This window comes from Pan paniscus, chromosome 18 (assembly GCF_029289425.2).
Source record: "Pan paniscus chromosome 18, NHGRI_mPanPan1-v2.0_pri, whole genome shotgun sequence".
Classification (NCBI taxonomy): Eukaryota; Metazoa; Chordata; class Mammalia; order Primates; family Hominidae; genus Pan; species Pan paniscus.
Window position 1 is genome coordinate 66,375,847 of NC_073267.2, and position 22,637 is coordinate 66,398,483.

A 22,637-nucleotide genomic window follows, 5' to 3' on the forward strand; every position below is an offset into this window, starting at 1 on the left:
TTTGAGCTAGGCCTTGGGTTGGAAGGAGTCTCCCACCCCCAACCCAGTCCCACGCAAGTTTTGGGGACTTCTCTAATCTGTCAGCCCCGAGACCCTGCCCCAAAGGGCCCATGCAGCCATCTGGCTCTTTGGAAAATGCTGAATAAAACCTCATGTCCGAAGAAGACCTTCCAATATTCTGTTACAGAAGAAGTGGGGCAACCTCTCTTTTATAGAGTATTTTTGTGTACCAGGCCCTCTGCCGGGTGCTTTTGCATAGGTTGTCTCATTTGATCCTCCCCAAATTCCCCTAGAGAAGGTATCATCATACCCATTTTACAGATGAAGACGGTGAAGGTCAGGGAGGCAACCTGACTTGCTCAAGTTCTCTCTGCTACGAAATGTGAGAGCTGAGATCTGAACCTAGTAAGGTGTTCTCTCTTCCCTCTACCCTGCTGGTTATGGTCATAAAGTCAGGCAAGGAAAAGCCACAGAATGCTTCTTGGAGGAGGTGAGCTTGGTGCTCCATTACTCTGAGGGTCCCCTTCTTCCTGGAGACAGGAGACTCTATAAGAATTTATGAGGCAGCAGAGTCTACAGGTAAATCATGAATCCAGTTGAAAATGTTAATGAGGCCATAGACGTGGTGAAGGATTGAGTGACTTCGATGATATGGGAAGTGACCACTCGGCTTTCTCCCGCCCAGTCCCTTCGGCAGGTGAGGCTGAATGAGATTCTGCTGGATTACTCCCGAGACGCTGCTCTCATCGTCATGTAAGTAGTGCCTGGCTGGTGGGAGGACCAGTCTGTCCAGAGTCAGGTGTCTCAGCTCTGGGAAGGGGCTCAGCAGGGGCACCACGGAGGGCCCAAGCCTTCCCCTAGGAAGCAGAAGGGCCAAAGTTCCCATAAACATAGCCCTGGTGATTCTTAGCATGTGGCTGGGCCTGAGCCTGCCCCACACCTGAGCTCCAGCTGGCAGGGGTCGAGGGCCTCACGTGTCCCAGGCATCAGTGACCTCCCCTTGCCATTGCTGTTTCCTGTTGGCTGCCTTTTCCTACCAAATTCCACTTGGCAAAGAGGGAACCCAGCTCTTTCCAGAGGGACATCAACTCCTGGTTGTTCAGGAACTACTTGGCCCTCCTTGGCTATCGGCCATTCCCAGCTGATGTTGGTTCCAAGCCTGAGCAACAGAAACAGAGGCCTGTCCTAGCCCTGGCTGTTCCTACTGGACCCACGTCCAGTTCTGAGCTACCCCTGGGTGTGTTAGCCAGGGCTGAGCAAGCAGAATGTGGGATGGAAGGTGAGAGCTATGCAGCAAAGGTCTCAGGGTGGCTCTGCTCTCTCTGAGGCCTGTAAGAAGAACATGATTGGCCGGGCGTGGTGGCTCACGCCTGTAATCCCAGCACTTTGAGAGGCTGAGGCGGGCAGATCACCTGAGGTCGGGAGGTCGAGACCAGCCTGACCAACATGGAGAAACCCCGTCTCTACTAAAAATACAAAATTAGCTGGGCGTGGTGGTGCATACCTGTAATCCCAGCTACTCAGGAGGCTGAGGCAGGAGAATTGCTTGAACCTGGGAGGCAGAGGTTGCGGTGAGCCGAGGTTGCACCATTTCACTCCAGCCTGGGCAACAAGAGCGAAACTCTGTCTCCAAAAAAAAAAAAAAAAAAAAAGGAAGAAGAAGAACATGATCAGCCAAGCCCTCAGCTCAGGGGACAAGGGGTCTTTGCCAAGGCAAGTAACTGGCCTCTCCTACATTTCCTGGGGGCCAACCACCTGAGAATCAGACAGAAGGGATCTTTTGGCTCTGGTGATGCACCCCACTCCCAGACCTGTCACCATCTGACCTGGACTGCAGATGCCAGGTTCTGCAGGACAGCCGAAATGTTCGTGGAAACTGCTTGTTCATAGCCTGAAGCCAGGACCAACTACACAATTTGCAAGGCCTAGGACAAAATGAAAATGTGGGGCACCTTGCTCAGAAAATATTAAGAAGGTCTGTGGTCTTCCCTTTCAAAGCAGTCTCCCTTACATCCTCACATAGGATGTATGGAATTTGTTTTTTAAAAAATCTCACAGTGGTGGAAAGGAGGAGGGGATGGGGGTTCAACACAACTGATCATAGTTTGATCATTGATGTAGACAGATGATGACGTAGGCATGAAACGTCAGGGTATCATTTTTCAACCTTCACCTGTTTGAACGTTTCCATAAATCTGCAAAATGCATCCTGCCTTGGAGAGCAACCACAAGTGCCTCATCAAGCTTGCTTTCTCTGGCAAGAAGGTCCCCAAAAACCTAGCGCCACACACTGTTCTAGGAAGATGTGCTCAGATAGGAGGGATCCTTCAGCTCTGGTGATACAACCCATTCCCAGACTTGTCACCATTTGACCTAGACTGCAGATGCCAGGATCTAAGGATATTAGATTCATGAGAGGAGACCTCAGAACAAGTGGTCCATTGAGGGTGATAAAAGCAACTCAAACTATTTTCCCCCTACTTCTGTTGCTTGAGTACTGTATAAGTTGCATGCATCCCTTACTGCTGTGTCTGCAATACCCTCTTTCAGGAGAGCACCAGCAATGTTTCTTTTATGTAGTGTAAGTGCCCCTTTGAGAAGATCAAAACAGCAAATGGGTTCAGACTGAAATTGGCCAATGGCTTCTAGCAGATAAGTAGATAAAGCTTGAGGATACGCATCCTCCTAGGTCTCATCAAAGGCTAGAAGCTGAGCAACCAGTTTGGAGACCTGACCTGGAGGTTTCTGGACCTCCAGTCTGTCTTAAGATGTCCATGAGGGTTTTTCCTCCCTGGATGTCTGAGGACTGACTGCCATCCTGAATGAATCAGTAAGTATCCAAACTAGGAAGGTCGTGACCAACTGACTACTTCAGAGGAAACAAATGGTCATCTATGTCCTTCACCCTGGGAAGGCAACAGTACCTAAGATAGAAATTCAGGACCAACTGGCCAAAATATACAAGACCACACTGGATATCATCTTTGCATTTGGATTTAGAACTAATTTTGGTGGTGGCAAGACAACTAGCTTTGGCATGATTTATGATTCCTTGGATTATGCAAAGAAAAGTGAACCCAAACATAGACTTGCAAGACATGACCTGTATAAGAAGAAAAAGACCTCAAGAAAGCAATGAAAGGAATGCAAGAACAGAATGAAGGAAGTTAAGGGGACTGTAAAGGCCACGTTGGTGCTGGCAAAAAAGGTGGGCTGGAGATTGGATCACAGCCAAAGGAGTAAAGGGGCGGCAGTGATGTTATCTGCAGCCATTGTGGATTTTTTACAAGAAGATTAATAAACTAAAAACTCTCACATGAAAAAAAGATGCCCAGGAGAATTCAAAAGGCACCAGCACCAGTTACTCTTCATTGACAGGACAGAGGTAAAATTTTTGCTTTTACCAATTAGCGGAATTTTGTCACCAGGAGAGTGGTTCAGGCAATTAGAAACGTGCTTGGGGCTGGGCATGGTGGCTCACGCCTGTAATCCCAGCACTTTGGGAGGCCAAGGCGGGTGGATCACTTGAGGTCAGGAGTTTGAGACCAGCCTGGCCAACATGGTGAAACCCCATCTCTACTAAAAATACAAAAAAATTAGCCAGGCATGGTGGTGCACACCTGTAATCCCAGCTACTTGGGAGGCTGAGACAGGAGAGTTGCTTGAACCTGGGAGGCAGAGGTTGCCGTGAGCCAAGATCATGCCACTGCACTCCAGCCTGGATGACAGAGCTAGAAATGTGCTTGGATAATACTCAAACGCTACTTCCATACACGACAGCAGTTTTCAGAAATCATGTCTTAGAACATTCAGGCTGCTATAGCAAAATACCCTAGACTGGGCTTATCAATAACAGAAATTTATTTCTTATGGTTCTAGAGGCTGGGAAGTCCTAGATCAAAGCATGGTAAATTCAGAGTCAGAGGCAGGGCTCCTTTCCTGACTCATGGATGGGCCTTCTTTCTGTGTCCTCACTTGGCAGAGGGAGCCAGGGAGCTCTCTGGGGCCTCTTTATAAGAGCACTAATCCTATTCGTAGGTCACAGGGCTCCACTCTCATAACCTCATCATCTCCCAAAGGCCCCACCTCCTAAAACCATCACTCTGGGGATATGGATTTCAACGTGTGAATTTTGGGGGGACATGAATATTCAGACTGTAGCAAATGGTTCTGACTTATAGTTTCTCTTCTTCCCAATCACTTCCTATGTGCCAGTAGACAGTAGAGCATGTAGAATTCTTCATGATTCCTAATATCCTATGCAGTGTGCAAACCCTTCTTAGCAGATGGGTGTAAGAGTGCAGAAGTCTAACAACAGACCAGAAGCAGACCATTGTCAGTCTGCCCCTGGGACTCAGTATTCCTCATGCCCGATGTCCCCAGTGCCAGTGTGTGCTTTTTTTTTTTTTTTTAAAGAATGATTGTATTTATTTCTCAGATAGTGATATAACTTTTTTTTTTTTTTTTTTTTGAGGCAGAGTCACTCTGTCACCCAGGCTGGAGTGCAGTGGTGAGATCTCAGCTCACTGCAACCTCCGCCTCCTGGGTTCAAGTGATTCTCCTGCCTCAGCCTCCTGAATACCACCACCTCGCCCGGCTAATTTTTTGTATTTTTAGTAGAGATGGGGTTGCACCATGGTGGCCAGGCTGATCTCAAACTCCTGACCTCAGGTGATCCACCCACCTCAGCCTCCCAAAGTGCTGGGATTACAGGCGTGAGCCACGGTGCCCAGCTGCAGATAGTGATATAATTTATAGTGTAGTCAATTGGGTTGAACTGCCACTTGCAACATTTTCTTGTGTGACTTAAGGCATTAGAAAAAAAGAAAAAAAGAAGAATGTCAAGACAGTGAGAGCAGGGCATTAGATAAACAAGGGACCCTCCTGAGCAGAAGGCCCCATGTGACTGTGCTGGTTGCACACCCAGGAAGCTGGCTCTGCCCAGAACAATGCTTCCTGGGGCTTTAGGGACATGATTTTTTTGTACAAAGAAAGTGCCCCATGTTTCCTTGGAGAACGGTGATAAGGAAAGGGGCTGGGCTTATCTCCAAACCTCTTGCCAACACCTAGCAGAGAATGTTCCTAGGGCAAGGTTGGTCCAGGGTGAGCGCTGGGTCTGAGCGCAAGACAGTGGAAATGGCTTTGTCCTGGGACGCCTCCCCAGACTCTTCCTTGGGCATGGTGCCTGGTGGGTATGCATGGGTGTGCCAGACCACGGCTTAATGAATGCCACCTCTGTTCAGAGAGGCATGTGTGCATTTTGTCTATGCCATTAGCCCACTGTGTGGCCTTGGGTAAGACCCCATGTCTCTCTAGCCTCAGTTTCCCTAATTATAAAGAGTTAACAAAAGTATTTCCAAGATTCTCTTTCACGCTAACATGCTGTGATTCTAAGTTTATTTGTCATTAAAATGAGTCAGTCTCAGCTGGGCATAGTGGCTCATGCCTGTAATCCCAGCACTTTGGGAGGCTGAGGCTGAAGGATTGATCGAGCCCAGGAGTTGGAGACCAGCCTGGGCAACATAGTGAGACCCTGTCACTACCAAAAGAAAAAAAAAGAAAGCAAAAAAAAAAAAAAAAAAGAATCAGTCTCTCAGTCTCTTAAGCCATAAGATGAAGAATTTCATCCCGGGAGGTGACCACCTGTTGGAATCTCTCCCTTCCCACCCCCCATCCCTACCACCATCCCCCAAACTCACAGGGAAAATCAATCCCCCACCCACCAGCCTTTGTGGGATTTGCCAATACAAGTAATTATAAATCCAGTGACCCAAGAGAAGACCCCTGCCCAGGGCATCCCACCCCATGCCAGTAGCTACAGCTGTTGCCCAAAGAGGCCCCAGCTATTGGGCCAAGTCCACCGGGAGGACAGAGCAGCTGCATCTCTCCATCACTAATCTCCAACCTGGAGCCATGCCTAGTGTTTCTCTACAAGTTCAGTCAGGGGGTCCGCTTTATCAGAACCACCAGGGGACTGTGAAAAATGCAAGTTCCTCAGTGCCTTCCAGACCAGGCTCTAGGGTGGAGCCCAGAAATTCTGAGGAAGGGAAAAAAAAAAAAAATCTCCCAAGCCTCCGTGAAATGATTAGATCACATTGTCTAGCATCTGGGAGAGCGTGCTTGGAGCATTTTCTAGAGCCGGTTTGAGGCAGCACTTGATTGATTGCTGTTCACTAATCAGTGGGTTATCAAATGGCCCCGGGTTTGAGCTCGGCTACCCCAGCACAGCTGATAAACCAGCCTCATAAAAAGCCCAGCAAGCTTTGACTAGCCTAGCAACATATTCCTGTTGGGTCCAGACGCCTCTTTTTTTCTAAAAACACTCCCTCCTCAAAGCCAAGCAGCAATAATCAAAATAGTAATAATCAACATTGCATTTCATGGCTTGGGCCTCTATATGGTACTCAAGGCAATAGGCCTTATGAATTTGCAAAGCCCTAATTTTAAGAGAGCATCTCACTCTGTCACCCAGGCTGGAGTGCAGTGGCAGGATCTCAGCTCACGGCAACCTCTTTGTTTTTTTGTTGTTGTTGTTTTTTCTCTTTCTGTAACCTGTGACTCAGGCCTCTTTGGGCCTCTTTGGTCCTATAATTTTCTTTGTTTTAGGGGCGGGGTCTTACTCTGTCACCCAGGCTAGAGAGCAGTAGTGAGATCTCAGCTCACTGCAACCCCCACCTCCCGGGACTCAAACAATCCTCCTACCTCAGCCTCCCGAGTAGCTGGGACTACAGGCGCATGCCACCAGGCCTGGCTAGTTTTTTGTATTTTTTTATGGAGACAGGGTTTTACCATGTTGGCCCAGGCTGGTCTCCAACTCCTGAGCTCAAGCAATCCACCTGCCTTGGCCTCCCAAAGTGCTGGGATTACAGGCATGAGCCACTGTGCCTGGCCTCAAAACTCTATTATAATCACCCCCTCACTCCCACTTTAGAGATGAGGAAGCAGCTTCAGAGGAGTTAAGTAACTTGGCCAGGGTCTTGCAGACAGGAAGTGGGAATTGCATCTGGAGCCTGTGACCGTGGTTCTGATGCAGGGCTGTCTTTCACATCTAGGTTAGATCTGAAGTCGCCTTTCTTTGTGGCTAAGAGATGTAATTCTGAAAAAATGTTCCTTTGTTCTGGAACAGCTTTATTTCTGAAGATTAGTAGCTCAAGGCATGCACATCCTGTGAGCAGGAATAGAGCACGTCATTGATTGGTGTGGGGGCGGGGGTGATTTTAAAGACAGCTGTCTCTCGGACAGGTGGACAGGCTGTGTTGGGGGAGGGAACTCCATGCTGAAGCTTGAAAGTCTGCCACAGGTGTGTTGGATGTTCCCCACCCCCATGGTGCAGGCACCATTTCTCTCGTGGCCTTTGAAGTTTCTGAATTCAGTCCCTGAAATCATGTACTATTTCCTGGATGTTGTCCGCCTCCTGCATAACTGCTCAGTCAGGAGAGTTTGGTCTCGGTACTCCTATGTCCCTTTCTCCTGGAAAGTCACTAAATATTTGAACTCAGATGACTATAGCTTAATGAAATGGCCTTGGTCCAACCCAACTTCCCTAATTTTTGAGACCTTTTTTTTGTTTGTTTGTTTTGAGACAGAGTCTCACTCTGTTGCCCAGGCTGCAGTGCAGTGGCGCAATCATGCTCACTGCAGCCTCGACCTCCCAGGCTCAAATGATCCTCCCGCCTCAGCATCCTGAGGAGCTGGGACCACAGGCATGTGCCATCATGCCCAGCTAATTTTTGTATTTTTTGTAAAGACAGGGTCTCACCATGTTGCCCAGGCTGGTCTCAAACTCCTGGGCTCAAGTGATCTGCCCACCTCGGCCTCCCAAAGTGCTGGGATTACAGGTGTGACCATGCCTGGCCCGGGACATTGCTTTCTAAAGGAGGGTAGGGCTTGTCCCAGGTGAAGCTTTGTGGATGGAACTTCAAGTGTGACATAGCTGTTTAGGATCCTAGTTACCCTTCTCAGAGGAGGTTGGAGTTGCTGTGAGCAGAGGCTGCTGCGGAGGGAAGATGTCAAGACCTCGGTTCGAATTCCAGCTTTGCCGCCGCTGGCTTAGCTGTCGCGTGCTGGTCAGTACTAAGTGGTGATGACAGCTGCTGACCTTACAGAGCGCTCACTGTGTGCCAGGCATTGTGCTGTGCCTGCGTGTGCTTTGCCGGCTTTAGCATCACAAACATCCTGCGAGGGAGGTTTTTGTGTGCTTGCTTTAGGGAAGAGAAACTCTGCAAAGGTCATCTGGCTGAGGAAGTGGCAAAGCCACGACTCGGACGCCAGAGCCTGGCTCTGACCTCAGCGCTCCAGCATCCTCCTCCCGCCCCAGTTCTCCCACCTGTGAAGGAGTGCGGTGCTGCGGGCCCTGCCCATTCCCCAGGGGGATGTACTTGGGGAAAACAGACATTCAAGTGAGTCCCACGGAAGGTGCTGGTGCCCCCACTTCATGCGGCACCAGCTGGACCTGTGAGACACTGCTGGAGCCCACAGACCCTCCTGGAGCCCAGAGCTGGGCAGCTGTGGCCATCCCAATGCATTTTTGGAATTCTCCAGATAGTAGAAAAGTCACTTCCTGAAATAGTTGGAAGACATGGCTGGACAGCATTCCCAGGGCATCTTTTTATTCACGCAGCATTGCACAGTTAAGACAAGGGGCCTCCCCATAGGCAGCGGTGGAGTCTTGCTCCCAGGGCCTCCTGCACAGGGCAGGAGGCAGGACAAAGACGCTGAGCTGGACAATGAATGAACAGGAACATATCACATTGCTGTGGCCACAGGCCGGCACAGGGCTGGAGAGGCAAGCCTGGCATGAAGTGGGTGGCCTGATAGGGAAGGGTCGCCCACTTAACAAATATATACTGAGCCTGACTGTATCAGACTGTGTTCTAGGCACTGGGAAAAGGGGGGTGAATAAGACAGATCTGGCCTGCTTGTGAGCGAACATTCTAATGTGGGGAGACAAGCACATAAATCAGAAGATGCTGTTGGGACTGTGGAGGGCTCTGAAGGCAGTAAAGTGGGGTGATGTGAGGAAGAGGCGTGGGCGGCCTGCCCTGGAGGAGTGATCAGGGAGGAGGTGGGTGCACTTGCCTGACTCAAAGGAAGTGACCAGGTGCAGAGCTGGGGCTGCTCCTTTCCCGGTGGGTGGGGAGAACGTCAAGTGCAAAGGTTGGAGGCAGGAGTGAGCTTGGCATTTTTTTAGGAATGGAAAGAAAGCCACAGGGCATCGGGGGTGAGCAAGGCGAGGGTGGGAGGAGGTGAGGTCGTGGGCTTGGCAAGGACTAGATCCCATAGGGCTTGTGGGCCATGGCTTTGTTTAGAAACGCTTCACGGCAGAAGGTCCATTCTGGGTCATGTTTGTGCGGAAAGTGGGGAGGTCATTCTTAGGGTGGGTGGAAGGAGCTCTGAGGGACAGTAAACAGACTCGCTGTTCTGAAAACAAACTGGGAGCTGGGCGTGTGGAGCGGCCCCGTGGTAATCTCTCTTCTACCACTTTTTCATGCCTTGCAGCACTTTGCCCATAGGGAGGAAGGGGAAGTGCCCCAGCTCGCTGTACATGGCCTGGCTGGAGACCCTGTCCCAGGACCTCAGACCTCCAGTCATCCTGATCCGAGGAAACCAGGAAAACGTGCTCACCTTTTACTGCCAGTAACTCCAGGCTTTGACATCCCTGTCCACAGCTCTGAGTGTGTGGGATAAGTTGGAACTTGATTGCCTCTAGTCCACAGGGATGAGACTCATGTTCTGTTGCACTTTAAGTGGCAGCATCTGATGATCTCACCGAAAAAGATGGTAGATTTCCAAATCTGGCTGGACTCCACTTCCATGGGACACATTCCCTGGGTCTTGTGTTTATGGGCTAGAGAAATAGCAGATGGAGCTGCAAGGAAAACTCTCTAAAGCATCCTATTCCTTTTAAAGGATTTCTTTTGATTTTGATGACCATTAATTAAGAGTTCAGTCTTTGATTTGTATGCAAATTGGAGTCCCAATGCTGGGCGTGAATCTTGACAGTTTCTACAGACCTTCCTGGGTGAAAGTTCCTAAATCATGCCCTGCTTCCTCCAATAGGAGAATGGGAGCCTCACCTGTAGGACCTACAGGCTCTCTAAGGAAAGCAGGTCTCTCTCTGAGCCTCCACAGCCAGGCAAATATATATATATATATTTTTTTGAGATGAAGTTTTTTCTCTTGTTGCCCAGGCTAGGGTGTAATGGCACAATCTCAGGTCACTGCAACCTCCTCCCGGGTTCAAGCATTTATTCTGTCTCAGCCTCCCGAGTAGCTGGGATTACAGGCACCTGCCATCACACCCAGCTAATTTTTGTATTTTTAGTAGAGATGGGGTTTCACCATGTTGACCAGGCTGGTGTTGAGCTCCTGACCTCAGGTGATCCACCCACCTCAGTCTCCCAAAGTGCTGGGGTTACAGGCCTGAGCCACTGCGCCCGGCCCAGGCAAATTTCTTGAACCACTTCTCACTCCCGTCACTTTCAATAAGGGGTCTTTGATGTCTTCACTGGTTCTTTGGACGAGGGACTTTTCGAACTTTTTTGGTTGCAACACACAGTAAGAAATATATTTCACACTGAGACTTGCAGCGCACACACACGGAAACGACCAAAACAAAAATGTCACAAAACAATACTTACCCTTCCCTGGGGGACGTCCTCCAGTATGTTCTGTTCTGTTTATTTTTCACTGTTGGTTGCAATCCAATAAAATGACTTTGGGATCCACTCATGGGTGGGGACCCACACATTTGAAAGGCATGGCCACCTTTCTGTTGTGCCTTGCATTTGTCCACACACAGGGAGTCTGGCTGAGCTGGGGAAAGGCCACGGCTGGGTGTCATTGCCATTTTCCCAGCTCATCTCACCGGGAAGAAAAGCAGATTGACAGAACACGTGAGGAGGGGTATTGATGGCAGGAGAGTCAAAAAAGAGTTTTAAAGAAGGGGCAAGGTTGAAGGAGTCTAGTGGCAAGGGTAAGATTTCAGGCATGGTTAAGAACAGACGACAAGGATGTCAGGAATGAAGATGTGGAGAGGGGTGTAGAGATGGCAAGGTTGGCAAGGAACAGATAGGCAGGAGCAGGTCCGAGCCAAGCCTAGCCCAAGACCAGGTGAAAGGAGAGGGGAGGAGGAGCCACCTGCAAGAGATGGAAAGAGCAGGCGGCAGAGGGGGCTGGCAGGGAGGGGCTGTTAAGAGTGGGGTTGGAGGTGGGAGAGAAGCTAGGACAAGGGAGATGGAGAAAGGACCTATACCTGGCTCACGGAAGGCCTTCAGGTCACTACACGTTGAACATCCCCAGTGTTTGAGCCCCCAGAGCTAGGGTGCAAGAGCACTGCCATCGAATGCCAGTGGGTGAGGCCAAGTGAGAGGGTATTTGCAGCTCTAGACATAACCAAGAAGCGTAAAGGTGAGTTGTTTGGTGGGACGACTGCCTGTGCCTTCTTCCGATGGCACTGGGGTGGCTGAAGGAACAGACATCTTTGGGTTTCATCAGCCTCCTCCAAGACTGCTGCAGTGCCTACACTTTAGGCTTCAGAAGGAGACTAAAGACTTCTAGACTTTAGAAGGAGGTCTGAAGTCTCCTTTCTGGAGTTACAACCCAAAGGATGTTAGCATTTCTCAGGTCATCCCACTGCAAAGCCCAGAAGGCTTGGGGCTCCCAGGCTGTTCTGAAGCCCCACTGTCTGACTGCCTCAGGGCTTGCTGCGAGGGACTGGGGCACGGCCAAGCTGACTAGGAACAGCTCTCGTGCTCCTGAGGGACCTGGAGGATGGGCCTGCCTCCCAGCCATTGAGCTGGATCCTGGGATAATTCTTAACTCGAAATAAGGGGAAGCATCCATCAGGGAGTGTTGGCCTTTCTAGAGCCACGTAGAAAACAATTTTCTGGTTCTTCAAACCTCAAAGAGTCCTTGGTCCAAAAAACAGAATGTTTTGGCTTTGGGTGTCAAAAAAAAAATTTTCACGATGTCAGAAATAGTATGTTTTTAACAATAATAATAGCTTTGTAAAAAATAAAAAGCTTTAACAGCGAGGCCATAAACAATGAAATGAATAAAAACTATGGTCACTCAGTCAACGGAACTTATTTGTTTTGGAACACACTGTTTTTCAACTCTGCTGAGTGTTTTGAAAAAATGAACTATTGTTTTTCCAACCCTGGATTGAACTCTTCTCGGAGCCCCTACTGGTTCTGCAGGTCATAGTGCCAGATTTCAACATAAATATTTATAGGAGCCATTTATTTTCCCTTTGATTCTCTTCCATGCATTTGCAGACTCACGGGGAACCATTTTTCTCAGCCTTTATCAAAGTCCCCCAGCATTTCCCATCTTGCCTGACACAGAGAGGTAACAGGTTGAGTGAAGGAGCCATGGCAAGGCCACCAGGTGACTGGGATTTGAGTTTCAATGTCTCCCCAAAACTGGCTGTGTGACCTCAGATATGCCCCTTCGCGTCTCTGGGAGGCCTCCAGTCTATGAAATGAAAGAATTGGACCAGAACAGGTGTCCCCAGCCAGCTGACCCAACAGTGACTGTGGTTTGGCCCAGGAGTGGTTGACAAAAATTGTGGCTGCATCAGGAGGTGGGGGTTAAGGGGAAGGGGTACACATCCCTTGGTCACCCCCAACCCACTGCCCTTCCCAGCCCACCACTTCCTACTCCCCTGTGGTGTGAGCCTTTGCATCCAAGGATTTCGAGTTTCTCTAGATGATTATTTGGCCTATTAGCATAAGAGATATAGGGCCACACTGCCTCTCTGTCCCTGCCTTTGGATGACAAAATGCTTCCCATTTAGGAGTTTGTGCAGTGGGAAGTACTATCCTTGAAGCCTTCCCTTCCTCTGTGCTGGCAGAGGAGGGAACCATCAGGGCCAGGGCCAGCCTCAGCCCCAGTGGCCACCCCAGCAGGGGCTCCTCCCTTCTCTCCCCTGGGATCCCTGCCCAGTCAGCTCCCAGTTTTGCCCTCAGCATTTCAGCCTCCAGATTTAGTATCCTCCCTCAGTGCCTGCCCAGACTTCTTATGGCTTTGAAGTAATTGCAGTACCACCTATTTTTCACCCAATGGGCTCTCTGGGCTCTGCTTACCCAGGCAGAAAGCTGTGGGCCTCCTTAGCACATGGAGAGTCCCCGTGTGGACTGAATTCCCTTCTAGACCCCTGCCTGGACTCTCTAGAGTGGTGAGGGGGAGGAGGGGTTCACAGGGATGAGACCAGCTGGAATGTTCCAGAAGAACCACCTGGCTGGGAGGCCTTCAGGCACATGCAAAGCAGCCAGGTTTGGTTCATAGCTGTGTACAGCTCAGGATATCAGGGAAAAAATGCTGCCAGCTCCAAGAATGTTCACAGAAATGGGGCGCAGGAAAGCCCAGCCACTGGCTTCATTGGTAATTTCCCACTTGAAGTGAGGTTTCATCCTGTGACCGAAAGCAAAAGTACAACATACGCACCCACTTCCTAAAAGTGGAGCCATCACAAATACAGTTTCTATAAGTACTCTCAGAAGAACCACCTGGCTGGGAGGCCAGAGAGCAAAATGTCTGATAGATGAAAGACAGCGGCAAGAAAGGACAAGTGGTTTTATTTTAACTCATAAAAGTTACAAATAAAACATTCTACGTTTGCAAAGGAGGGAGCAAACACATAAGGTCAAGGGGATTAGGAAAGTCTTTATAGGGAACATGGTGTACAAAAGGGGTACACATTCCTTTGTCACCCCCAACCCACTGCCCTTCCCAGCCCACCACTTCCTACTCCCCTGTAGTGTGAGCCTTTGGATCCAAGGATTTCGAGTTTGTCTAGATCATTATTTGGCCTAATAGGTTCCAGAGATTGGTGGGATTCAATAGAAAGAGAGAAATGAGATCTGGGGTGGGAAGAAGGATTTCTGGGCAGCAGGGGTAGCTTGAGCAAAAGACAGAGTGAGGATTGCCCCGGGCATGTCTGGAGAACAAGAAACAAGCCAGTTTTCCTGGAGTGTGAGGGAAGTGTGTATAGGAAAATAAGACTTGGCCGGGCACGGTGGCTCACGCCTGTAATCCCAACACTTTGGGAGGCCAAGGCAGGGCAATCACCTGAGCCTACAAGTTTGAGACCAGCCTGGGCAACATGATGAAACCCTTTCTTTACAAAAAAAAAAAAAAAAAATTAGCTGGATGTGGTGGTGCGCACCTGTGGCTTCAGCTACCCCAGAGGCTGAGGTGGGAGGATCACTTGAGCCTGGGAGGTTGAGGCTGCAGTGCTGTGATTGTGTCACTGCTCTCCAACCTGGGTGACAGAGCAAGACTCTATCTCAAAAAAAAAAAAAAAAAAAAAGGAGGAGGAGAAGTAGCAGTCCTGTCATATGAAGGGCAGAGTAACAGGCTTAATGCTGAAGGGAAAGAGAAAGCAAATTGATTTGGGTTTGGTACTTTAAGTGTGAGAATGCCCAGGTGGTCAGAACTGTGGTCCTGGAACCTGGGAAGGGCTCAAGGTGCTCCCCTGTTAGCCTGCAGCTCTTTGAGAGCAGTGACCGTAAATAGATTTGGCAGTCATGCTCATGGTCAGGGACATGGAAGTCATAGCTTGGGTGAGATCAAGAGAGAAAGTACAAAGAAAGAACAGGGCTAGACCTTGGGAAGGGCTATATTTAGGAGGCAGAATGAAGAAGGGTCAGTGGTGAGGCAGACTTGAAAAGAGCATTGGAGGGACAGGAGGAAAACTCAGATCACCGAGGAGGCACCCGAGAAGGGGATCAAAGAAGCTCAGAGTCGACCATGTAGTAGCTGTCTGCGAAGGGGCTGGAGCCACTGAAGGTGCTGTTGAATTTGGGGTTGAGGCATCAGTGGGAGCCTTGCAGTGAATAATTCGGTAAAGCGGCAGGTCAGGGGCCAGGGACTGAGGAATGAATTTGTGGGCAGGAAAAGAAAACAGCAGCCCTGCTTAGAGACTTCATACTTGAGTAAGCCAGCAATGGAGAGATTGAGGGAGATACAGTGGAAACCTGAGGGAATAACAGACTCAAGGAAAGTGCTTTGACTGTTGTTATCGTAGGGCGTGTATTAGGGTAATGCTAGGCTATGCTGCAGTAACAAATTGCCCTCTCGATGTTAGAGGCTTACAAGACAAAGTTCTGTTTCTGTTACAAATATTCCTACCACAGTCAGGCAGCTCTTCGGGGTTCCTCTTCTCCACATCGGGACTCAACGATCAAAATTACTCCTGTCTTGGGAAGCCACCACCTTGACCAGTAGTTTCCAGCTCACTGAAGAAGGGAAAAGAGAGCTGGAGGGTCACGCACTGGCTTTTAAGTGTTTCCACCCAGAAGGGACGTTATTTATTTCCACTCAAAGCCCATTAGCCAAAGCCAAATAGTCACATGGCTCCACCTAACTGCAAGGGTGCTGGGAAATTTGGGGGAAGATATGAATATTCATTGAACAATAAATGTCTCTGTTACAGAGTGAGGGCGAGTAATAGAGACCTGAGTGTATCGATAGGTCAGAGGGGAGAGATTGATGATGCAAGCAAAAGAATAACTGCAGAAAAGGTAGCAATGATGAATCAACAAAACGTGGGGACATTTTTGCCACACAGCAGGAAAGGCGTAGCTGAAGTCTGGTAGCCCTGGGGTGCAAAACTCTCAGGACCCTTGCCCTTGTGATCTGCCCTGGCAGGGCCCCTGAGCACCAGGTCAGAAAGCAAACATGGAAATTGCAGGTGACATGTTTCCCAACAATGGGGCTGGCCAAGCAAACAGGGAAGGAGAAGGCACGAGGGAGGGATTCAAGAATGATGACCGTGAGCTCCCAGTTGGATGGGGAGACCAGAAGTGAGCTGCAAGACTTGACAAGACTTGAAATGCTAGTAGCATGAAGACAAAAAGAACACGCAGGCTGGGCGCGGTGCCTCATGCTTGTAATCCCAGCACTTCGCGAGGCCAAGGCAGGCGGATCACTTAAGGCCAGGAGTTTGAGACCAACCTGACCAACAGGTTTTTTTTCCCTGTCTCTAAGGGGGAAAAAAAAAAATTAGCCAGGCATGATGGTGGCCACCTGTAGTCCCAGCTATTCAGGAGGTTGAGGCAGGAGAATCGCTTGAATCTGGGAGGCAGAGGTTGCAGTGAGCCGAGATCGTGCCACTGCACTCTAGCCTGGGCAATAGAGTGAGACTCTGTCTCAAGAAAACCCAAAACAACAACAAAAACATGCAGTGGGCCGGGCACGGTAGCTCACACCTATAATCTCTGCCCTTTCGGAGGCGAAGGCAGGTGGATCACTTGAAGTCAGGAGTTCTAGACCAGCCTAGGCAACATGGTAAAACCCCATCTCTACTAAAAATGCAAAAATTAGCCAGGCATGATGGCATGCACCTGTAGTCCCAGCTGTTTGGGGGCTGAGGTAGGAAGATGGCTTGAACCCAGGAGGTTGAGGCTGCAGTGAGCTGAGATGGTGCCACTGAACTCCAGCCTGGGCAACAGAGTGAGACCCTGTCTCTAAAACAAACAAACAAACAAACAAACAACAACAACAAAGAAGAATATGCAGTTGATGTGGGAGATGGGGAGAAGGAGAAGAACAAAGTTTGTGGTCAGTACGTGTGCACTTCACAGCTTGACATTCTGGAGGAACTAAACATCTTAAGCACACCAAACTCTAAGGTGTCCACCATTTGCCTATGAGGTCTACAAAGGCGGGATTTGAGATGTACCTTTTAGTTGCTGGATGGCAGGGAGACCAGAGGAGGGCCCAGGGCAGCCGAAGGGCACTCGGGGCAGGGGCTATGGACCCAACAGGCACAGGAGTATTTCAGTATCTTAACTGCTGAAACAGCTGAATGACTGCATGTCAGCTTTGAGGGTGAACATATCTGATTCATCTCTTACCCTAGGGTGCAGCACAGGGCTTAGCAGAGTAGACACTCAATAAATGTTTGCAGAATGAATGAATGAACGATGAATGAATGGATCATACCAATGAGTGGTAGAGGAAAGTGGAGACAAGATAAAGGGAAGTGAGCTAAATATCCTGAGAGTGTGAGCTGGACGCTGGAGTTGTTAAAATGGGCAAAGGGTGGAGGGGAAGCTTGTGAGCCAGTTGTCAAAGGTGCTGAGTGAGATCTTGAGAGAGATCCCTGGAGGTCACTACCTGTATCTGCAGACAGGTAAACCTTCAGATCAGAAAAGGGAGCTGAATGATGAGAGCACATGGACACGTGGGAGGGAACAACACACACTGGGGCCTGTCAGTGTGGGAGGGGCCTGAGGGGAGGGAGAGCATGGGGAAGAATAGCTAATGGATGCTGGACTTAATACCCAGGTGGCCGGGTGCGGTGGCTCATGCCTGTAATCCCAGTACTTTGGGAGGCTGAGGCAGGCAGATTGCTTGAGGTCAGGAGTTTGAGACCAGCCTGGCCAACATGGTGAAATCCCATCTCTACTAAAAATACAAAAATTAGCCAGGCGTGGTGGCGGGCGCCTGTAGTCCCAGCTACTCGGGAGGCTGAGGGAGGTGAATCTCTTGAATCCAGAAGGCAGAGGCTGCAGTGAACCGAGATTGCACAACCGCAGTCCAGCCTGGGTGACAGAGTGAGACCCCATCTCAAACAAACAAACAAACAAACAAAACAAGATAAAAAGAAAAAGAAATACCCAGGTGATGGGATGATCTCTGCAGCAAATGACCATGGCACACATTTACCTACGTAACAAACCTGCATAACCTGTTCGTGTACCCCAGAACTTAAAATAAAAGTTGAAATTTAAAAAAAAGAAAAGGCTGCTAAGATATGCACCAAATTAGATGCAGGTATGCTCTTATAAGCACACCGAGGAGGTGGGCTGGGAGGGAAGAACCTCCTTCAGTGCTGTGATATTCAGGGTCCTTTCCTGGAAAAAGACAGGGTTGGTTAATGTCAGGGGTACTGGGGCAAGGCACGTATCGGGAGGAGACTGGAGCCTGTACACAAAGAACTACACCCAGGGGTTAATTCCTGAGATCTCAGTGATGGATATGGGCCTAGGGCAGGAAAGGCCAACTGGGCCACGTCAGAGATAAGAGTTGCAGGAATAAGTGCAGATGTTTGCAATGGGCTAATAAAGACAGGAGGATAAGTCCAGGACTTAATGTGAGGGCTGAGCAAGCAGAAATAAATTCATGGAGGAGATCAAAAGTCCCACCATTTGAACAAAAATGTTGCCTAAGCTATTTCTGGTGTCTTACGCATCTTTGCTGAAGTGCTGGGTCTAGTCTGAAGTCAGCTTGGGGAAGGTGGGAGTTTTGCTGGGTGAAGAAAGAAAGAAACTAATACAAGATCAAAATCCTACTTAGGCTACAGAATATTCTGTGTACAAGAAAAGGTACACGAGGCCGGGCACAGTGGCTCACGCCTGTAATCCCAGCACTTTGGGAGGCTGAGGCCAGTAGATAACCCAAAGTCAGGAGTTCAAGACCAGCCTGGCCAACATGGTGAAACCCCGTCTCTACTAAAAATACAAAAATTAGCCGGACGTGATGGCAGGCGCCTGTAATCCCATCTACTCGGGAGGCTGAGGCAGGAGAATTGCTTGAACCTGGGAGGCGGAGATTGCAGTGAGCCAAGATTGTGCCATTGCACTCCAGCCTGGGCAGCAAGAGTGAAGCTCCATCTCAAAAAAAGAAAAAAAAAAAAAAAAAGAAAAGGTACATGACATTTAAGATACATGTTTTTTTCTTTTCTGTTTAAAGTAAAACGCTGGACAGCAATCAGAATATTTAGAAGGATGCTGTGATGGGAGAAAAAGAATGTGGGCTTCAGAGGTTACCTGGGGCCTCCGAGTTCAGCCATGACCCTTGCCCTAGATGCTGGCCTGGAGGGCGGGCTCCACCTGACTCTTGTTTGTCCTGGATCCAAACCTGGTCAGCCAGGGAGAGCCATAAACCTGGCATGCTCTAGGGCAAAAGCAAGTATTTACTGTTGGAGAGACAACCAAATCAGGTAGATGCCTCCCATCTACCTGTCCTCTCCAGGATCTAAGTCCTTTGTTGGAGTAATCAGTGAAAGTTTCCTATGTGTGGTGGAGGTGATTTTATTTGCCTTCCTCCCACTCTTGGAAGAAAGGCTAGGGAGTAGCACTCAGAACACGGAAGCCCGAACAGGGAAGCCCAAGCAGGGCCTTTTTTTTTTCTTTTTCTTTCTTTCTTTCTTTCTTTCTTTCTTTCTTTCTTTCTTTCTTTCTTTCTTTCTTTCTTTCTTTCTTTCTTTCTTCTTTCTTTTCTTTTCTTTCTTTCCTTTCTTTCTTTCTTTCTTTCTTTCTTTCTTTCTTTCTTTCTTTCTTTCTTTCTTTCTGTCTCTTTCTTTCCTGTTCTTTCTTTCTCTTTCTTTCTTTCTCTTTTCTTATTTTATTAAAAAAGAGAGAGAGATGGGGTCTCACGCCCAGGCTGGTCTTGGACTCCTGGCCTTGAGCGATCCTCCAGCTTCAGCCTCCCAAAGTGCTGGGATTATAGGCATGAGCCACTGTGCCAGGCCAAGGTCTTTAAAAAATTGTGGTAAAAGACATAACACAAAATTCACCATTTTAACTATTTTATTTTTTTGAGACAAAGTCTCACTCTGTCACCCAGGCTGGAGTGCAGTGGTGAGATCTCGGCTACTGCAACTTCCACTTCCCAGGTTCAAGCGATTCTTGTGCCTCAGCCTCCCAAGTAGATGGGATTACAGGCACACGCCACCAGGCCCAGCTAATTTTTTTTTTTTTTTCTGTAGAGACGGGGTTTCGCCATGTTGGTCAGGCTGGTCTCCAACTCCTGACCTCAGGTGATCTGCCCACCTCGGCCTCCCAAAGTGCCGGGATTACAGGTGTGAGCCACTGTGCCCGGCCTGAACTATTTTAAAGTGTAATTCAGTGGTATTTAGTACATTCACGGTGTTGTGCAACCATCACCACTATCTCATTCCAAAACATTCTCATCGCCCCGAAAGGAAATTCTGGACCCATTAAGCAGTAAATCCCCACTAACCCCTGGCAAGCATTCATCTGCTTTCTGTCTCTGTGGATTTGCCTGTTCCAGATATTTCATGTAAGTAGATACAATATGTGGCCTTATGTGGCCTTTTTTGTCTGGCTTTTTCACTTAGCATCGTGTTTTCAAGGCTCATCCATCTTGTAGCATGCATCAGCACTTCATTCCTGTTTAAGGCTGAATAATAGTGCATTGCGTGGATATACCATATTTTGCTTATTCATTCAGCTGGTGGACCTTCAGGTGGTTTCCACCTTTTGTGCTATTATAAATAATGCTGCTATGAATATTCATGGACAAATTTTTGTGAAAAGTGCTTTCAGTTCTTTTGGGTAGATAGATATCTAGGAGAGGAATTGTTGGGTCATCTGGTAATTCTATATTGACTTATCCAGCAACTCTGGGTACACTGTAAAACTTTCTAAGGGCTGAGTTTAACTATCAGACCTATTGTTCTGCTGCCATAGCTTGGCCCCCGTTGTCAGTCTTGACTGGCCTTACCCTCTGGTGTCTCCTATTCAAGAGACACTTTGAGGTTCTCAAAAACTAGCTCTGTTTTCATTTTCTTCCATTTAAAAACTGTGTATAACAAACACCTTTAAGAATCAGGTAGCGGCCAGGCGCAGTGGCTCACACCTGTAATTCCAGCACTTTGGGAGGCTGAGGTGGGTGGATCACGAGGTCAAGAGATCGAGACCATCCTGGCCAACGTGGTGAAACCCTGTCTCTACTAAAAGTACAAAAATTAGCTGGGCGTGGTGGTGCGCACCTGTAGTCCCAGCTACTCAGGAGGTTGAGGCAGGAGAATTGCTTGAACCCAGGTGGCAGAGGTTGCAGTGAGCCGAGATCATGCCATTGCACTCCAGCCTGGTGACAGAGCGAGACTCCATCTCAAAAAAAAAAAAAAAGAAAAGAAAAGAAAAAAAGGACTCAGGTCGCACAGGGGAATAACAGGGAAGTGGTTGCCCCAAGTCCTCAAAAGTTGATAACCACAGTCTGAGATTCCTCCTTCCTTCAAACAAAAACACTTCCCCGTCATGGGCCACAATGTTAAGGGAGGGTTTGCCTTGGGGGGCTACTTTTTGTACAGAAGGAAAGCTGCTTCTGGCTTAGCAAGGGCAGGAGAGTTGCTGTGGGAAGGGTTTCATGAGTATGGAACAGGACGTCCATTTCCTGGGCTAAAGAAGGTGGCTTATGTGGGTGGTCAAATTAGGACTTCAGAATGACCATAAAAAGCACAGATTCTGGTTGGAGTTTAAATTACTCCAAAAAAAAAAAAACACAAAAAAACAAAAAAAACCCCAAGAGTTCAAAAAACAAAGTATAGAAGTTCAGCAGGGCCTAAGACACCAGACTACTTCAAATAAAACATGATTACTGGCAATGATCTCTTGCTGACTTGGGTTTTGCAAAGGCTCTACCTTCACAGCCTGATTGTAAAATAAGATAGCGCTTGATTCTTCCATTCCTGTCCCCATCTCAGAATGCAGACATGAATTAGATCATGGCAGAGAGACAGCAACACTGCAGCACTACCACAGTCAACTTAAAGAGTTTCCATGTTCCTTTCATTTCCACATTTCCAGAAATCCCATTGAACACTGTGGATTTCCCTTCAGCTTGCTAACTTGCATTCCCTCACATGCTTTCTCTCCTACTTTATTTCTTTTTCCTATTTTTTTTTTTTTTTTTTTTTTTTTGAGACGGAGTCTTGCTCCATCACCAGGCTGGAGTTCAGTGGCACGATCTTGGCTCACTGCAACCTCCGCTTCCGGGGTTCAAGCAAATCTCCTGCCTCAGCCTCCCGAGTAGCTAGGATTACAGGCGCGTGCCACCATGCCCAGCTAATTTTTGTATTTTTAGTAGAGATGGGGTTTCACCATGTTGGTCAGGCTGGTCTCGATCTCATGACCTCGTGATCCACCCATGTCGGCCTCCCAAAGTGCTGGGATTACAGGCATGAGTCACCACGCCCGGCCTATATATATATATATCTTTTGAGATGGAGTCTTGCTCTGTTGCCCAGTCTGGAGTGCAGTGGTGTGATCTTGGCTCACTGCAACCTCCGCCTCCTGGGGTTCAAGCAATTCTCCTGTCTCAGCCTCCCAAGTAGCTGGGATTAGAGGCGCCCACCACCACGCCCAGCTAATTTTTGTATTTTTAGTAGAGACAAAGTTTTGACATGTTGGCCAGGCTGGTCTCAAACTCCTGACCTCAGGTGATCTGCCTGCCTTGGCTTCCCAAAGTGCTGGGATTACAGGCATGAGCCACTAATCCTGGCCCTCATCTCCTCTTGAATGAACTGATCAGTCTCCTGGCCTGGAGTCTGTCCCCCTCCATAATGACGTGGATCCATACTGATTCTGATCTGTCCCTTCTACTGCTCAAAAACCTCCCATTGTCCACAAAATAAGGCCCAAACTCCCAAGGGTGACCATTCAAAGTCTTTTCTAAGCTTGTCCCAAGACTTTTTTCCAGTCTTACCAATCACTATTATCTGATATTATCATTATCTTAATATAATGATGTGGTCATTATTCTTATTTAAAAATATATCCTGGCCAGGCGCGGTGGCTCACGCCTGCAATCCCAGCACTTTGGGAGGCCAAGGCAGGCAGATCACCTGATGTCAGGAGTTCAAGACCAGCCTGACCAACATG

The 22,637-nt window shown here is 48.6% G+C and overlaps 1 protein-coding gene and 1 pseudogene across 1 annotated transcript in view; both read left to right on the forward strand.

Moving 5' to 3' along the window:
* SLC12A3 (solute carrier family 12 member 3) overlaps positions 1-10,809 on the forward strand; it is a 69,694-nt gene extending 58,885 nt beyond the window's left edge. Inside the window, exons 25-26 of the mRNA XM_003823763.5 lie at positions 686-753; positions 9,499-10,809. Of these exons, the coding sequence (XP_003823811.1) occupies positions 686-753; positions 9,499-9,640 (210 nt within the window). The 3' untranslated portion in view covers positions 9,641-10,809. The remainder of the gene's footprint in view (positions 1-685; positions 754-9,498) is intronic.
* LOC103786990 (small ribosomal subunit protein eS24-like) lies at positions 2,203-3,298 on the forward strand (annotated as a pseudogene).
* Positions 10,810-22,637: the final 11,828 nt, after the last annotated feature.